This window comes from Schistocerca cancellata, chromosome 9 (genome assembly GCF_023864275.1).
Source record: "Schistocerca cancellata isolate TAMUIC-IGC-003103 chromosome 9, iqSchCanc2.1, whole genome shotgun sequence".
NCBI classification, from domain to species: Eukaryota; Metazoa; Arthropoda; class Insecta; order Orthoptera; family Acrididae; genus Schistocerca; species Schistocerca cancellata.
In genome coordinates, this window is record NC_064634.1 from 350,084,755 (window position 1) to 350,102,978 (window position 18,224).

At 42.4% G+C, this 18,224-nt stretch overlaps 1 protein-coding gene across 1 annotated transcript in view; it reads left to right on the plus strand.

Moving 5' to 3' along the window:
• Nucleotides 1-15,528, plus strand: part of LOC126101406 (protein lin-28 homolog) — a 92,268-nt gene extending 76,740 nt beyond the window's left edge. The window contains exon 5 of the mRNA XM_049912069.1: nucleotides 15,261-15,528. Coding sequence (XP_049768026.1) covers nucleotides 15,261-15,528 — 268 coding nt within the window. The remainder of the gene's footprint in view (nucleotides 1-15,260) is intronic.
• Nucleotides 15,529-18,224: the final 2,696 nt, after the last annotated feature.

Consider the following 18,224-nt stretch of genomic DNA (forward strand, 5'->3'; position numbering starts at 1 on the left):
ATCAGTAAGTTGTCCTTTCTCATTTATCTTTAGCCGTGATGTCCAGCAGCATTTTTGAACAGACTTTTATTCCAAATAAATTTATCAAAATTTTCGATGAAATACCTACCGAAGTAAACTTTTAGTGTTGCAGGATGATGAAAGAGGCAGGCTTTATAGTCTGTATGGCTGGTAGGCATGGCTGTTAATCATGTAAATATTTTTTTATTTTCCTTATGTTTCACCAGGCCTGTTACATTTTTTTTCAGCTAATTGGACTTAGTTGGTTAAAATACTGTTTTTGTGACCGATTTGAAGATGGCAGCAGCCGAAACCGGTAATAGTGAAATGTAAAATTTGTGTGATCAAGACGGAATTCACAAACTAAGGTCGAACTCCTGTGTCCCCACTTGAGACACCTGGAAAACACGGGCTCCGTCACGCCTCAGCGCTGGCACCGCATTATGGTGCCTCGCCCAATCATTGACTTTCTTCAGCAACGTCATACCCCAGGAACCTACATGTCATAAGTCATAAGGGCTTTAAGGACCTTGAGGAAACCGTCCAAATAAGATATTAATAAGGATATTATTACCCTTACATTTGCCACACCGCTAAGCTAGAAGTTCAACCCAACGCCACCCCCCTCCACACACACACATATTGTCCACTATGCTGAGAAGAATGTGTGCGACGGGAAGGCGTCAGCGTGCTGTCCAACGCCAGCTACAAGGAATATTGTGCCACTCGCAGCCGTGTAATACGGCGTAAGAACAGTGACGGTAAAAACCTCTGACAAGGACCGCAGTGAATGCCACGCCTTATCACAGAACCTCTCTTTCACACCGGACAGGAATTGCTTCTGTCGGTAAATGGAGCTCCGCCTCAACCAGTTTACGGGCAAATATTTGGAGTCGGATTCCTCGCAAAAGGCCATTGCTCTCGGCGGCACAACGGCAGGGCAGTATCTGACTGGAGGCGAGTAGCGTGATCCGACCAGTCAGGATTTTGCATTTTGTCAAATTATCTGAGACGGCGAGTGTACCGACGACGCAATGAAGCGTGTAGCTCCTCTCACTTCCTTGTTTCTTTGCGTGTAACTCAGGCGTTTGGAGGTTGTAGCTCAGGGCGAAAGTCGGTCTGTGATATTTTGAGGATGTCTTTCGACTTGGAGCCACGGACTCAGGTTGCTGTGATCATGAACCAGGTTCCTTATTTCAGCAGTCTGCTGCTCTTTCTTATACGAGGGCGTACTCACAAGTTAAATCTCCGAATCTTTTATGTGAAAACTCTTACAGCTTTTTAAATAAAACAAGCATTATTAACATTCTACGTCCAGAATGAGATTTTCACTCTGCAGCTGACTGTGCGCTGACATGAAACTTCCTTGCAGATTAAAACTGTGTGCCGGCCGAGGTGGCCGAGCGGTTCTAAGTGCTACAGTTGGAACCGCGCGACCGCTACGGTCGCAGGTTCGAATCCTGCCTTGGGTATGGATGTGTGTGATGTCCTTAGGTTAGTTAGGTTTCAGTAGTTCTAAGCTCGGGGACTGATGACCTCAGAAGTTAAGTCCTATAGTGCTCAGAGCCATTTGAATCATTTTTTTTAAAACTGTGTGTCGGACCGAGACTCGAACTCGGAAGGTAAGAGAGGAGGTACTGATAGAAGTAAAGCTGTGAGGACGGGTCGTGAGTCGTGCTTGGGTAGCTCAGACGGTAGAGCACTTGCCCGCGAAAGGCAAAGTCCCGAATTCGAGTCTCGGTCCAGTACACAGTTTCAATCTGCCAGGAAGTTCCAACATTCTACGTCTTTGTTCTTCATGTCTACATATTTATTTCTCAACATAGTCACCCGGCGACGAACACACTTCTCCCAACGAGTAACCAGTTTGTTGATACCGCCAGTGTAGGATGTCTGACTTTCTTAGGATGATCGACGATAATGAAAGCAGGGCTTCGGATTGTTACACACGTCGCAGCGCTCGTGTGTGGTCCAGCATCGTCATGCTGCGCTCCATGTGTGGACGAACTCTTCGTATTTGCAACCCGATTAAGCAAGCTGTTTCTCAAGCACCGACATAATTGCGTTACACACCGCCATGTTACACGCCCTCTAGCGGTAAAACGCTGCAAATATGTAGACATGAAGAATGAAGATGTAGAACATTGACCATTAACAAAGTTTGTTTTATTTAATAGACTTTAAGAGCTTTCATATAAAAAATTCGGAGGCATTACTTTTCAGCACGCCCCCGTACATCTTCATCCACATACATGCCTCGCAATCCATCGCATCGGGAGTATGGAGGTTACCAGAACCCCTACAAATCATGTTTTTCCCTGTTTCACTCGCAAATGGAGCGAGGGAAGGAGGACTGTCTAGATGTCTCCGTATGAGCCTTAATTCCTCTTATATCGCCTTCGCGATCCTTCCGCGAAAAGTACGTTGCCGGCAGTAGAACCTTTCTGCAGTCAACTGCGAACATCTGTTCTCTAAATTTTCTCTACAGTGTTTGACGAAAATGAAGTAGTATTCTCTCCACGGGCTTTTATTTGAGTTCCAGAAGCATCTTCGTCACACGTGTTGATGAAGTCTACTTCCAACATTACGCTGAAACACAGGAAATACAAGGGGTAAAATGGTTCAAATGGCTCTGAGCACTATGGGACTTAACTTCTGAGGCCATCAGTCCCCTAGAACTTAGAACTACTTAAACCTAACTAACCTAAGCACATCACACACATCAATGCCCGAGGCAGGATTCGAACCTGCGACCGTAGCGGTCGTGCGGTTCCAGACTGAAGCGCCTAAAACCGCTCGGCACAAAGGGTGAAGAAAGCTCCTTTGAAAACAGACGTACAGGGGTGGGACAGAAATGTGGAAACCCTGCGACAAATGAGTGCTTGAACATAAATGGAGATTCTGGCAACTGCACCTCTGCAATGTCGTCAATATGCTCCAAGTGCCAGTCACGGTCAGAAGAATTTTCTAAGGGATTGTGGGTACAGTGTGTCGCAGAGAACTGAATTGTAATGTGGGCAAATTGTTGGTGCTCGTATGGTGAGTGTTTCTGTATCCAAGGTAGCTGAAGTGGTTGATGTATCAAGAGCCACTCTGTCGAAGATTTATATCGCGTTTAGGGAAAGCGGGAAAACATCAACCGATTAGTCACAACGCTAAGGAATGTGTGTTTTGGGTGATCGTGACAGACGCTCATTGAGGAGGACTGTTACGGAAAATAAAATAACCGGACGACAGCTGCAGAAGTCAATGCAAAAGTGAATGTTGGTCTTGGCGATCCCCGTCAGCACCGAAACAACGCGAAGCAGGGGATTGGAGGGCGAGCTGGGATTCTAACACCACTCTTCGTTTAAGCAAATGCCCGTAACGGTAAAACGTGGTACCAAAGCCACAAAACTTAGACTATTGAGCAATGGAAGAATATCATTTGTGCAGATAGTCTTGTTTCAAACTGTTTCCAACTTCTGGGCAAGTTTTCGTCCCAAGAGTGAATCATGGAGGGAGTTAGGGAATGTTTTGGGCAGCCATGTCGTGGTATTCCATGGGCTCCATGGTTAGTCCGCAAGATCGTATTACTGCCAAGCTTTATGCGAGCATTTTTTGCTGATAAGGTCCATCCTACGGTACAATCTTGGTACCCGTGTGATGCTCAGTTCCAAGAAGCAGGACCCCTGTTCACACAGCTCGCTTCGCCCGAGACTGTTTTTGTGTGCACGAAGATGAATTGCCGTATCCCCCTGGACGCCACAGTCGCCAGATCTCAATATTTTTGCGGCTTTGTGGTACACTTAGGAGACAAGTTTGCGTGATCCCTTTCCACTGGGGCACTCCCGTCTTCCAAGACGAAAACAGCCGTGTTCGCAAAGACTGTTAGACATTCACACTGGCATATTGTCGCACATCAACTGCCTAGCTAAATCGTCCGATATTAATTCCGTATAAAATGTTTGGGTCTGTTAGGAACAGAAGGTGATACATAACGATCAAGAACCCGGCAATTCGGTAGCTGTACGGATGTAATCGTCACTGACAAGGGAACGTCCCCATCGCAACCCCCTCAGATTTAGTTATAAGTTGGCACAGTGGATAGGCCTTGAGAAACTGAACACAGATCAATCGAGAAAACAGGAAGAAGTTGTGTGGAACTATGAAAAAATAAGGAAAATATACAAAATGAGAGAAATGAGTAGTCCATGTGCAACATATGCAACATCAAGGATGGTCTGAGCTCAGGAGCGCCGTGGTGCCGTGGTTAGCGTGAGCAGCTGCAGAAGGAAAGGACCTTGGTTCAAGTCTTCCCTCGAGTGAAAACTTTACTTTCTTTATTTTCGCAAAGTTATGATCTGTCTGTTCGTTCATTGACGTCTCTGTTCACTGTAATGAGTTTAGTGTCTGTGTTTTGCGACCGCACCGCAAAACCGTGCGATTTGTAGACGAAAGGACGTGCCTCTCCAATGGGAACCGAAAACATTTGATCGGCGGGTCATAGGTCAACCGATTCCTCCACAGCAAAACACGTCTCGTATATTCTATACGACACTGGTGACGGCATGTGCGTCACATGACAGGAATATGTTGTCGACCCACCTAACTTGTACATTTGGCGAATGGGTAAAAAGATTCTTCTACCTTGCCAGATTTAGGTTTTCTTGTGGATGTGATAATCACTCCCAAAAAATGATGAAAACATAAGAGTTTGTCACATAAACTGCAACAAATGAATGCAACAGTTTCACAGTTGCGCAGTTTTCCCTGTGCTCTGACAAAACATATGTTTTTAACGTTTTCAAATATTTCCGTGTGTAGACCGTCAAATCCTGCATATGTCCAAGCAAATCTGAACATGACCTGGAATTTTGGAGAGCGAAGTTGATTATGTGTGAGTGCCTGAACTTTGATAATTGTCTGAAAATAAAAGATTAAACTTTTCACTCGAGGGAAGACTTGAACCAAGGATCTCTCGGTCTGGAGCTGCTCACGCTAACCACGGGACCACGGCGCACCTGAGCTCACACTGTCCTTGATGCTGCCTATCTTGCGCATGGACTACTCAGTTTGTATATTTTGCTTATTTTTTTCATAGTTCCACACAACTTCTTCCTGTTTTCTCGATTGACCTGTGTTCAGTTTTTCAAGGCCTATCCAGTGTGCCAACTTGTAACCAAATCTGACGGGGGTGCGATGGGGAGGTTCCCTTGTGAGAGACGTCATCTAGACATGGGATAACTGAAGAAACTTGTGAAATACCTGCCTCGTTGAATTGAGACTATCTATCCATTTTCTGTTGTGCGGTGGAAGGTGCTCGTGCACTTCAGTCACTCCTTCCTCCTCCTCCTCCTCCTCCTCCTCCCCCTCCCCCCTCTTCCTACTCCAGTCGCGGGAAGAACGACTGTTGGTGAGCCCATGTGAACTCGAATCTCTCTAATTTTATCTTCACGATCTCTTCGCGAAATACACGTAGCGGGAAGTAACACAGGATGTGTCAGGAGAAATGGTCATTATGCAGGGATATGACAAGAACGATCACTGGAAGCAAAAAATTCCAGTAAACGTGGGTTCTAAAACGCATACCGTAAGAGATATGAGCACTTGTTTACATTCGCTACTGTGAAACATATCTCTGCTACTGAACAAGTCCTCGTAGCTCTTAAGGTATGCATTTTAGAGCTCATGTGTACTATAATTTTTTGCTTCGAATGATCATTCCTGTCATATCCCTGAATATTGGCCATTCTTCCTGGGACATCCTGGATGACGCTTCCAGAACCGTACGCTCCCGAAATTTTAACTGTAAGCCACAGATATTCAGAGCGCCTTTCTTGCAGGGGCTGCCACTGCAGTTGGTGGAGCATCTTGGAGACGCATTCGTCTTTATTAAATGAACTTGTAATGAAACGCACAACTCTTCCTCTATCAGTCCTATCTGCGTGTCATCGAGAATGACGAGCAGTATTTAACAATTGGTCGAAAGAGGTTTTTGTAAGTTAAGTCCTTTCGTGAGTGGACTACACTTCCGGAAAATTGTTCCAATCAATCTGTCTGGTTCCCGCCTTACCTGCGATTAGTTTTACGTGGTCGTTTCACTTTCTCTTGCAGGCCCTCTGGCTATAATTGTGTACATTAACTTTTTACTGTGCCTTAGCTGCAACAGAAGTATTTTTTTCCAAATGGAAACCTGAGGTACACATCTGTGAATGGTCAACCACTTCGTTACGCGCAAGTGCTGCCAACTGTTGGGCATCACTATGAAAATGTCAGAAAATCAGTGTAGCAGTGCGCAGCAACTCGTGACCACCAGAATACACAGATATGGTTGCTTCGCTACATTCCACTGTATAATTCAATGTTGCTATTGTTACTTTACGTGGTAATTGAGTGATCATTCTACTATTTATTACAACAGAGAACATTTCAGAGTAATTTATTTTAGTCCATAAAATGAAACCAAGTGAACAAAATACACTACTGGCCATTAAAACTGCTACACCAAGAAGAAATGCAGTTGATAAACGGGTATTCATTGGACAAATATATTATACTAGAACTGACATGTGATCACATTTTCACGCAATTTGGGTGCATAGATCCTGAGAAATCAGTACCCAGAACAACCACCTCTGACCATAATAACGGCCTTGATACGCCTGGGCATTTAGTAGAACAGAGCTTGGATGGCATGTACAGGTACAGCTACCCATGCAGCTTTAACACGATACCACAGTTCATCAAGAGTAGTGGCTGGCGTATTGTGACGAGCCAGTTGCTCGGCCACCATTGACAAGACGTTTTCAATTGGTGAGAAATCTGGAGAATGTGCTGGCCAGGGCAGCAGTCTAACATTTTCTGTATCCAGAAAGACCCGTACAGGACCTGCAACATGCGGTCGTGCATTATCCTCCTGAAATGTAGGGTTTCGCAGGGATCGAATGAAGGGTAGAGCCACGGGTCGCAACACATCTGAAATATAACGTCCACTGTTCAAAGTGCCGTCAATGCGAACGAGAGGTGACCGAGACGTGTAACCAATGGCACCCCATACCATCACGCCGGGTGATACGCCAGTATGGCGATGACGAATACACGCTTCCAATGTGCGTTCCCCGCGATGTCGCCAAACACGGATGCGACCATCATGATGCTGTAAACAGAACCTGGATTCATCCGAAAAAATGACGTTTTGCGATTCGTGCACCCAGGTTCGTCGATGACTACACCATCGCAGGCGCTCCTGTCTGTGATGCAGCGTCAAGGGTAACCGCAACCATGGTCTCCGAGCTGATAGTCCATGCTGCTGCAAACGACGTCGAACTGCTCGTGCAGAGGGTTGTTGTGTTGCTAACGACCCCATCTGTTTATGCAAGATCCGTTACAGCCATGCGGATAAGATACCTGTCATCTCGACTGCTAGTGATACGAGGCCGTTGGGATCCAGCACGGCGTTCCGTATTACGCTCCTGAACCCACTGATTCCATATTCTGCTAACAGTCATTGGATCTCGACCGACGCGAGCAGCAATGTCGCGATACGATAAACCGCAATCGCGATAGGCTACAATCCGATCTTTATCATAGTCGGAAACGTGATGGTACGCATTTCTCCTCCTTACACGAGGCATCACAACAACATTTCACCAGACAACGCCGGTCAACTGCTGTTTGTGTATGAGAAAGCGGTTGGAAACTTTCCTCGTGTCAGAACGTTGTAGGTGTCGCCACCGGCCCCAATCTTGTGTGAATGCTCTGAAAAGCTAATCTACATCTACATTTATACTCCGCAAGCCACCTGACGGTATGTGGCTGAGGGTACCTTGAGTACCTCTATCGGTTCTCCCTTCTATTCCAGTCTCTTATTGTTCGTGGAAAGAAGGATTGTCGTTATGCCTGTGTGTGGGCTCTAAACTCTCTGATTTTATCCTCATTTGCATATCGCAGCATCTTCTTCCTGTCGGTTAAATTTCATGTGTGTAGCACTTCATCTTTGTGGTGTATCAATTTTAATGGCCAGTAGTGTATGTTTTGAAAACGGGTACGCATTTTGTAAAAATTTTGCGTCTAAAATCATTACAAAATCACCTAAGGGCATTACCACATGAATAAAAAATTTTCTTTCCTCCAGAAAAAATGCAGGTTTAAATGGGTTACGTCGCTCAGTTTTCATACTCCTAGATATGTCATGGACTGTTCTTCTACCGATCGTTCTGCAATCGTGTAATACAGTAATGAGTTTTTCTGCTTATTTATGAGTAATAAAATTGTGTATGCTGGGGTCAACTGCCGCTCCCTACACCAGATCGATCCTCTTCAGGTCACACTGCATTTTTAGTGTTTCTGCTTCTCTGTACCAAACAGCATCATCCGCGAAAAGCCTCATAGAACTTCAGATTTATCCAGTAAGTGATGTGTGTGTGTGAAAACGGGAATGACTTGAGCTTTTTTCTGGATCGCTAGGAATGCTTTCTCCTCCATCGACCTACGGCACACTGCTGTTAGTGGAGGTGCAAGTTCTTTCGCATGGTCTAGGTAGTATCGTATGTACCCCATCAGATCCAATCGTGTTTACGGTTTAGAACGAATTCCGTTGATTTCATACCGCATAGTCTCTTACTGCAACATCTCATTTTGACGTTTGAGGTACAGTCTAGAGAATTAACCACAGTATGATCTTCCTTAGATTAGATTAGAATCAGTTTTCGTTCCATAGACCCAAAAAATGAGATGATTCTCGTGGGTGTGGAACATGTCAGAAAGTATAACATCAAACATTTGAATACAATACTTACTACTCTGATCATTTGTCAGAAGATAGTCAAATAGGTTAATACAATTCAGTCAACTGGAACAGCTAATATTTACAGAATTAACACGCTGTCAGAAGGAAACATTGTTAGTGAAAGAGCTTTGGAAAAATAAGTTTAGTATTTCGCTGTTCTCTCTGCCACATTCCGTTTCGATTCCACCATGATCAATGCGGGAGTGGACGGATGGTTTCGACCCGTTTAATCATTTAATACGAGACCACAACTCCTAGATTCTCTGTCCGATCGACAGGCAGAATTTTACTTTCGAATTCGCTGAAGGCTTGACATACGGCTCTCCTTGCGCTAATTTTGGCTTCGTTCAGTTTTTGGTTGTCTGTGAGACTGCATTTAAGTTTGCAGTGACGCTCTCTCTGCCTTCGGTGCAGTTTCCTTAAAGGACTGTCAAACCACAGCAGTTCTTCACTATTCTCACAATTTCCTCGCCACGTACCTGTATAAGACGCATTGTCAAACATTCTTCAGTTTTGTCCGTTTATGCTCAACTTTTACAGTTCTGGAGATGATTGTTTCATGTTACTCGTGCATGTTTTCTGTTGTCTTCTACACAAGGCTCTGGAAGTGCCTGAAGTTTTTAATCTGAAATAACTAATTTTTTGACAGTTGTGCTTATGTGTGGGGGCCCAAGAGATATTAAAATACAAATATCATTTGATATTTGGTAGATGACTTTATAAAACATGCAGGAGCAAATGTATTGCTTGTCACTGTCGAGTTAAATGCATGGAAAAATATGGAGGGAGGGCTTCATACAGCCGTGATTGCTAGGTTGATGATAATGACGACGACGACACATCTAAAAGCCCCTGTACACAATCAAACAATTTATCGAACGTTTACTGTGTTTCCCCATATATTTGACCGTGAGTGGTGCTGTTTGACAAGCTTAGATCGCGTCTGACCTGTTTGCGAGAAATTTTGATCCGTGGAAAGTTTGATTAGATGGCGAACATTGTTAGTGTCGTTGTTTCGCCATATATGTTTAGAGTAAAATAGTTCTATTACACTTTATATCACTATATCATGAGTTTCAACAACTACGGAAATCACGATCAAGGATAAAAACAAAATAGCACTGGCAGTTACCAAAATGGTACCGGAGTTGCACCTTCCCCAGCTATATATCACGCAGGAAGGCTTAAGAAGAAAACTGATATTCTACGCATAACATACTAGCTGCAGTGCATTGAAATAAAACAAAACGAAGTTCTCCCATTCTTCCACGGACGGGGTTGTGGTATTTTAATCAACTGTCATTCGAGGACCAAGTAGCAGAGAAAAAATTTTCGCATACTTTTCTGTTCTGTTTCAGTGCGAGGGCGAAGTGACTCTACACTGTAAAATGAGAGCGAAGAAGTTAGCGTGATGTGGAATGTGTATAATATGGATTGCTAATAAATAAAACATTTGCAGACTTATATAAGTTGGAAGTTTATGCCAGAAGTTATAGCAAGATTCGCGGTCATAGTAACAACCGCAAGAATTTAAAAAATGGGCCTCCACCAGCGAAGATCAAATATATCAACAAATTGATTGAACTGAAAATACAGAACTGTTCATTAATTTAGAGGTGAAATGTTGTTACCAAAAATGTTCCCAAATTTACATAACTTGTAAATCTTCATTCTTGAGGTGTTGCTTCGTCGCAAATATCCCTGGGCTCTTCTTCTGTGCAGCTGTACATGCAAAACCAATCGTGTAATGTATGAAATAAATTCAAAGTTCAGATTTTCCACAAAGTTGCTTTATTCTCATACAGGATGTTCGGCGGCGAAAAATATGCAAACAGAGTTCTAAAAGTTGTGCTGTTGATGATTGGTAACAAAACTGCCCCTCTGCTGTACGTAAATCTCTGGTACTTACAATTTACAGCAATCATTGACTATTAGAATTTACAAATTTTAAGAAATGAAAATTAAAAATATGTGACAAAATTAATTAAGATAGACCTACATAGAAAAATAACTAAAATAATTCATGACAATTTTGTGTGGACGCGGAGATAATTTCGTTAAGAATTTCGAAGTAATTTAAAAGTTTCCAGAAAGTAACAATATATATCACATTTAGAGCGAAAAGTGTTCCTATCGTGTGTATGATTTCCAAATAATAAGTTTATCAAAAATAGCTAGCCGATTTTACGAAAATAAATTTTTAAGCTGCAAAATATACTTTATGTAGAACATTGCGGTTTTTGATGAATGTTAATTAACAGGCTCATCGGCGTAGCAAGTTTAGATCAATTAGCTTAGTAATTCTTGGAAACAAAATATTCCTAGCATCACCTCAAAATTTTTATTGAGCGCAGAATACAATAGCAAACGCAGATTTTATATAAATTCCCTCAGACACACTAATTACTAGTATAGGTGCACTATAGAATTATACATTAAACAATTAATCAAGTATAAAATAAATGTAGTCTCTTCAGGCGGTGGTAGAGGATGCCCAAGGGGTTGTTTTATTGCAGCTGATACGCCAAAACAACATGACCGCTGCCCACCGCGACTTTGGTTGCCGCATGGTAGCGTTGTGGGCACGTGACGGGGTAACTAAAGTGTGCCAGCTGAGCAGACACGGACGAGATATCACACTAGCGAAGGGATGAGCTGCAGATGGGAAAATGCACTGAGATACGCGACTTTGGTAAAGGGCGTATTATTATTACGCAGAGCCTGTGAACGAGTATGTCGAAAACAGTGAAGCTGGTCGAATGCTCACGTTCTACTGTTGTGAGCCTCTACGGAAAGAGGTAAAAGGACAATGAAACTACAACTAGGTGCTAAATGGTTAGATATCCACAGCTCTTCATAGCAAGGGGGTTGCGAAGGCTTCTCTGTCCTGTGAAGTAGGATAGATGGTGATTGTGGCATCTCTGCCCAAAGAGCACAGTGCTGGTTAACGCACAAGTCCTTCGGAGCACTATGTTCATCGTATTTGTTGAACATGGAGCTCCGCAGCATACCACCCCTACGTATTCAAATGTTGACCAAAGAAATCGTCAATTATGATTACAGTGGGCATGGGACCATCAGGATTCGACCATCTTCGGGTTAATCACATTGTTGCTACACTAGATCGAAAGTCGTCCCCATAGACGCCGTCATCGCTATGAATGAATGGCGGCTCGAAACATGCAGTGCGCCACGGACGCAGGCTGGCAGGAGCAGTATTGGGCTGTGCGAGACGTTCTCCTGCTTTTGCATGGACCTGTGGCAATAATCGAAGACACGCTGTCAGCTGCGAACCACCTGCATTTCTTCATAATTGATGTCTTCCCCGGCGGCGATGTCATCTTTCAGCAATATACTGTAATTGTATGTGCCTCGGAGCCAGAACCACGCTACAGTGGTTTGAGAAACGTTATAGTGAACTCACGTAGATGTCTCGGCTACCAAGTTTGCCTGATCTACATCCTATGGAACCCATCTGGGTCTCTCGTACGCCGATCAGCAGCTCGTTATTTACACGAATTGGTGTAGATATCTAATGCCACGCACTGCAAGAAACTACCAACAAAATGTCCGATTCCTGATACGCAGAATCAGTTATGTATTTCGTTCCAAAGACGGACAAACAAGCTATTAAGCATGTGGTCATAATGTTTTGGCTCATCAGTGCATAAACAATTTACTAAAAGTTTCACTGTCCACCCGCAGAAAGTTTATGTAATCACCGGTGCAGGGTGTAACATATCCTTTAACATGTTTCCGCTTATGTTTCTCTCTCGTTTTAAATCGTTTCCTGGATCAATGTCTTGTTTACTTATTATTCTTTCAGCATAGTGCTGGAGTCAATGTTAGAAGTGCTTTATTTGCATTTGCAGCCATTCCTGCTAGTGCCCAAATACGGCATACATGAAAAGTTTGCTTCAAAAGCAAAGTTAAATTGAAGAACTTCGTTATACGTGTATGGGCTTGTTTGACACATCCGTGGCTAGATAAGAGCGAATCTGACAAACGAGGGCCTTAACAAGTTATTAATGGTTTCATTGGCGATTCGAAGGGAGTTGCTAAGGAACTATTACTCTCAGAAGCCGATGATTGCAGAGTTCCAGGCTAACTCTGTCTCATTTTTTGCTATTCCCTGCACCATCGTCTTATTTTCTTCATCTGTAAACAGTGTCAAAATCAGTGCCAGAATTGCTTTCCCTGCATTTGTGGTCATTCTCACAACTGCCGAAATACTCTCGATCACAAACAGCGGTGCTTCAATGTGGGGTTGAATTGGCAAACATTGTTTGTACGTGTACGAGCTTGTACCACAAGTCTGCGGCTAGACAAGTGCGAATTTGTCAAACAAGTCTGCTCGTTTACGGGAGCCTTCACTAACAATTTTGATTGTAGATTAATTTTAGCTGTGGTATATGTAATATACAACAAACTGAAGTACATAGATCTACATTTAGAACTTAATAAAGCAAAAACACGATCTCTTACTGGCCACGAGATATCAGTAGTATCAAATAAATAACAGGATGTACTCTTATAGTTCCCAGTATTGTTATGTGAATTAATTTTTATGTTTATGTCGTTGACCAAAATCTTGGGCAATAAAAATGTGTTTTGTAAATTTGTGACATGCATTTTCAGTGGTTTATGTACGTGTATCCAGGCCGCTACATGACACACTTGGGCGGTGGTACTCGAGAACTTTCCGTGGCCAATATTTATATATGTGCCTGATCTGTTACTTGCTCTCTTTATGAAGAGTTTTAGTGCGGTTGCTGACGGGAGTAGCTGTTTCAATCAACGATCTGGTTTTAATATGAGTTGTGACTTCGGGCCACCGAGCGTGGTGGCGCAGTGGTTAGACACTGGACTCGCATTCGGGAGGACGACGGTTCAATCCCGCGTCCGGCCATCCTGACTTAGGTTTTCCGTGATTTCCCTAAATCACTCCAGGCAAATGCCGGGATGGTTCCTCTGAAAGGGCACGGCCGACTTCCTTCCCCATTCTTCCCTAATTCGATGAGACCGATGACCACGCTGTCTGGTCTCCTTCCCCAAACAACCAACCAACCAACTTCGGGCCGATATTCACTTGATGCGTTCGCTATCAACAGTAGCTATCATTGTGTGTGAGGAGTAGCTTCACTGAGCATATCAACAAATTAAAAACTTCTCAAATTTAATTGCATGTAACATTTCTGCCATCTCTAATTCCGTGTGTTACACTAGCTGTTGTTTACGAATATATAAAATACGCTCAATCCATTGTCTGCGGACTGGTTGACGAGGCTGGCTGTAGTGAAGAAGCTATTAGCTCCGAGACGATTTCAATCAGCTACTCCCCAAAAACACCGCGCCGTAACTGTTCACGAAGTGATCCCACGCGGTTCCCAACAACAATACCATGGGACTTCTTATTTCAGTGTTGACCATACTGACGATACCTTTGCATTAAATCTATATTACTTCTAAAACTGAGATAATGACTTTCTCTTACAGATGACCAAAGTACTTTACAGGGCGAACATTAATAAAACCGACAATTTAAAAGGAGGGATTCTTAACTGGAACAGGAGGAAAAAAAGATCCTATGAACATGTGTCCGGAAACGCATCGTTGCCATGGTAGATGGCGCTGACGAATGAAAGTTCCTCTGCCTCGTGTTCCTTGAGTATTACAGGGTGTGTGACTGACGCAGCGTACTGTAAACAGCAGAATGGTCCGGTATTCATGTCGGGAACAAGCCAAGATGCAGTTTATGTACCGTCAAGCAGATGGAAACGGTCGACAGGCAGCACATCACACAACTTTTGAAGTCACTTTTAGGCGTTTGTGTGACCATAGGTCCTTTCAGACAGACGAACTTGCAGGGAGGCGGCATAGGACTGTGCTTACTCCAGATTCGTAGGACCGGGTTCTACAGAATATTGAGAAGAACCCTAGTTCGAGCTCCAGGCAAGTGGCCCGCCAACATGATGTAAGCTAAAGTACGATTATGTGTATGCTGCATGACAGTCGCTACTATTCCTGTCACTTGCAACGAGTGCAAGAATTATCAGTAGCGGATTTCCCTCGACGGGAAGGATTTTGCATCAGACCATCACAATTATGTGATTTCTGCCATTTGTTCTCTTTACCTACGAAGCAACCTTTACCAGAAGTGGCATCATCAATCTGCATAATCATCATCTGTGTGCAACATACACGGCACGTGGTCAGAGAAACTTTAATTCGTCAGCGCAATCTACCGTGGCAACGATGCATTTCCGGACATTTGTACATATGACCCGATTTCGTCCGTAGCCTGTCAGGAATCCGTTTCTACAGTTCCGCGGTTTTATCAACGTTCACCCTGTATTTCCTTTACTTGTAAGAATATTAAATTTATTACCGGTATATTAATTAAATTAAGGGACGTGAGATCCAATTATATGAAGTAGTATTTTTAGTGGCTGTACAAGTCGTATAGTGAAACTGTAATCTTGTTTGACAGATGTTACAACTGCGGCGAGTTCGCGAACCATATAGCGGCGAAATGCACCATGGGTCCGCAGCCCAAGCGCTGCCACCACTGCAAATCGCAGGACCACCTCATCGCGGACTGCCCCTCCCGGCCGGATCGGAACAAAAAGTCTCCGTCGATGGCAGTGCCATCTGCTGGCACTGGAGGCGAAGCTGAACATCCAGAGACGACCGCGGCGGTGCCGCCAGATGGCGAAGCTAGCGTCCAGCCCTCTACCACCACAGCGGGCGGAGAGTAATACACACGCACACATTCTCGCACAGTTTGTTTCCGATATCATCCCTTGCTGTCTCCCGTATCATCTCTTGCTATCGTTAATGCCCCATATTCATCAACATGTCAATAATACCAGTATGCATCCCAGATCAGAAAGAATAATGCGAAGCAAATTATTAAATTTAACTTTTATAACGCGTTCGTTTGTCTTCTAATCGTTTGCCCCCTGTTTTCTGCAAGAATTGCTGTCTTTAGCAAACAAAAATTTCAAGAAGAACGTTGAAATATTTGCATATTTCATTTCTCATTATTCTATAGAGTATCACGCGTAATTGTCCTTCCTCAACACCACTAACGATCGGCCGAAATATTTCAACTTAAGCCTACTGCAGTGACGGTGTTACACAGCTATATCATTCGGCAGCAATATTAACTGGATAAACAACTTGCATTTCTTTTCACATGTACCAGAAAAAACGTAGGCCCCTTGCCTGAAAATAACTTGAATATGTTGAATAATAAGTAACTCTCCATGCTAACACAGAAGTGGCAATATCACTTCTGTTTCAAATAAGAGTCTCAGAGTATCACTGAGGCAATTTGCCTAGAAACACACTATGATAGAGAAAAAGTCAATGGAGTTGATGACGATCAAATTAAAATGACCCTTGTTCTGTAGTGATAAACATACCTGATTGTTCACAGCTGCTCACAGGGACAAAGCTATCTATTACTTTACCAAGGTCTTTTTATATGCTTCCTTGCAGATCTACTTTCATTGTCAGTACTTCACAATATATTACACATCTCAGGAAATATTATTTTACAGGCACAGTTATGGCTTTTCTCCATATTCATATCTGAATATTAATTACAGCTAGGTCTGTGCTATTTTGAACTTCAGTATGGTTGTTCTGAAGAAAGTAATTGTTAAGATATCAACCTGTATGTTTCAAAATTGAACTACAGTCTGCAATAGAAAAATGAAGTGGATGTACTCACTCTCGAGTGAAGAGCTCAAAGATTGAATGTTACAGACATCTGGTCTAACTGACACCAGTATGTGAAAATTAGACACGGAATCTTAAATTTATGAACCAAAGATTATCTGCATTTGAAAGGATGAAACACAATTTGAAGAACTGTCAGGTTCTTACTAGAATAAGAAACTGAGAAAAGCAAACAGTACCCAGAGAGAAATGAAGGTCACATCTTAAACTTGTTTTATATAGCTACCTTACAAAGAAAGATACAGAACATACTGCTGCCAGCCAGACCACAAATTCTTACAGTGTGTACAACCATAGTAATGTCTGCTGCAGTCTGTAGTACATAAAAACAAATAAGAAGTATCTTGCCTATGTTATCAGATGTGATTTCAATGGAAGAGATGAATGCTTACTTAACCATTTGCATTTTGCATGTATTCAAAAACATTACCAAAGGTTTAAATCTGCTGTTAGCATTTTGTTAAGAAGAATGTAAGATAAGTATATCTGTTTTATTACATTTTCTACACTTCATGCATATCTCAGAGAAATTCATACCTGTGCTTGAATATTTTTACTACAGCTGTTTCTCTCTTGTTTTAACCCTGAGATATTTTATAATTTTGTCCAGTAATTGTTAGGATTTTATTCTGTCAATTCCTGGATAAGAAAAAGATTCTCAGAATGCTTAAATGAAAGAAATCAGGCTTCAAAAATCTATGAATCTGAAGAGATTTAAAAGGCAGAGAATGTCCATAGTTTTTTTAGTGGGGACGCATAAGGTTATCATGAGATCAGCATGTCATTCTTCTGTTTGTCCTCTTGCATTGATTATCTTTAGTAGCTACCCAAAGGTAATCAGTTATGTACCCTACAGCAATGTATTGCTTATCCAGGACATGCTTAGGCAGCACAAATCTGTCCTGACAGATAGTATTTACTTTGATGGATACAAATAAATATGTCAGTAGTTTCTCAAGTTGATGTCATCATTCCCATATCTAACACAACCGTATAAATAATTATTCTGGGAACCTATCATAGTATTCCAGATTTATACACAGAAAATAAAAAAAAAGTTTTCTTTTCAAGATTAACTGGTTTGTGAGAGACAAAGTAAAATTTGATGCTGCTGTATATTTGTTGTACCACTCGTCACTGAAAAAGATCTAAAGTACCAAAATATTTCCACTGATGTGCACAAATACGAGCCAGAGAGGTAGAAGAGTGCATTATGCGATACAAAATCTGTATACGGAACCAGAGTTGTATAAATACTATTGATGTAATTAATTGAGAGAACAAAGAAGGAAATTTTCATCATAAAATTAGTCAAAATAATCTATTGAATTGTCATGAGTTGTTAAATTCTGTAGTAAATAAGAAAATTAATTTTAAGAGTGCTGTCAAAAAATGTTGGAAGTGATGTATGATTACTTGAAATTATTCAGGAGAAAACTAGGTGTGCAATTTTCTTCTCTTGGTGTTGTAACTACACACATAATACATCTCAGATGGAGGTGTATTGGCAGTGGAGTGCCTCACAGAATAACAAAATTGAACATATCGAGCTGTGAATTGAGGTTGGGATTGAGGAAGTGAGATGTGATTGATTAGTGTGTCGTACGGATGCAGTTATTACTGTCTCACGAATCTACTGCAATATAGTTGCACTGTTGCCAAAGAGGCAGATACTTTCTTCTGTATTGTACATAATGCTGGAACTATT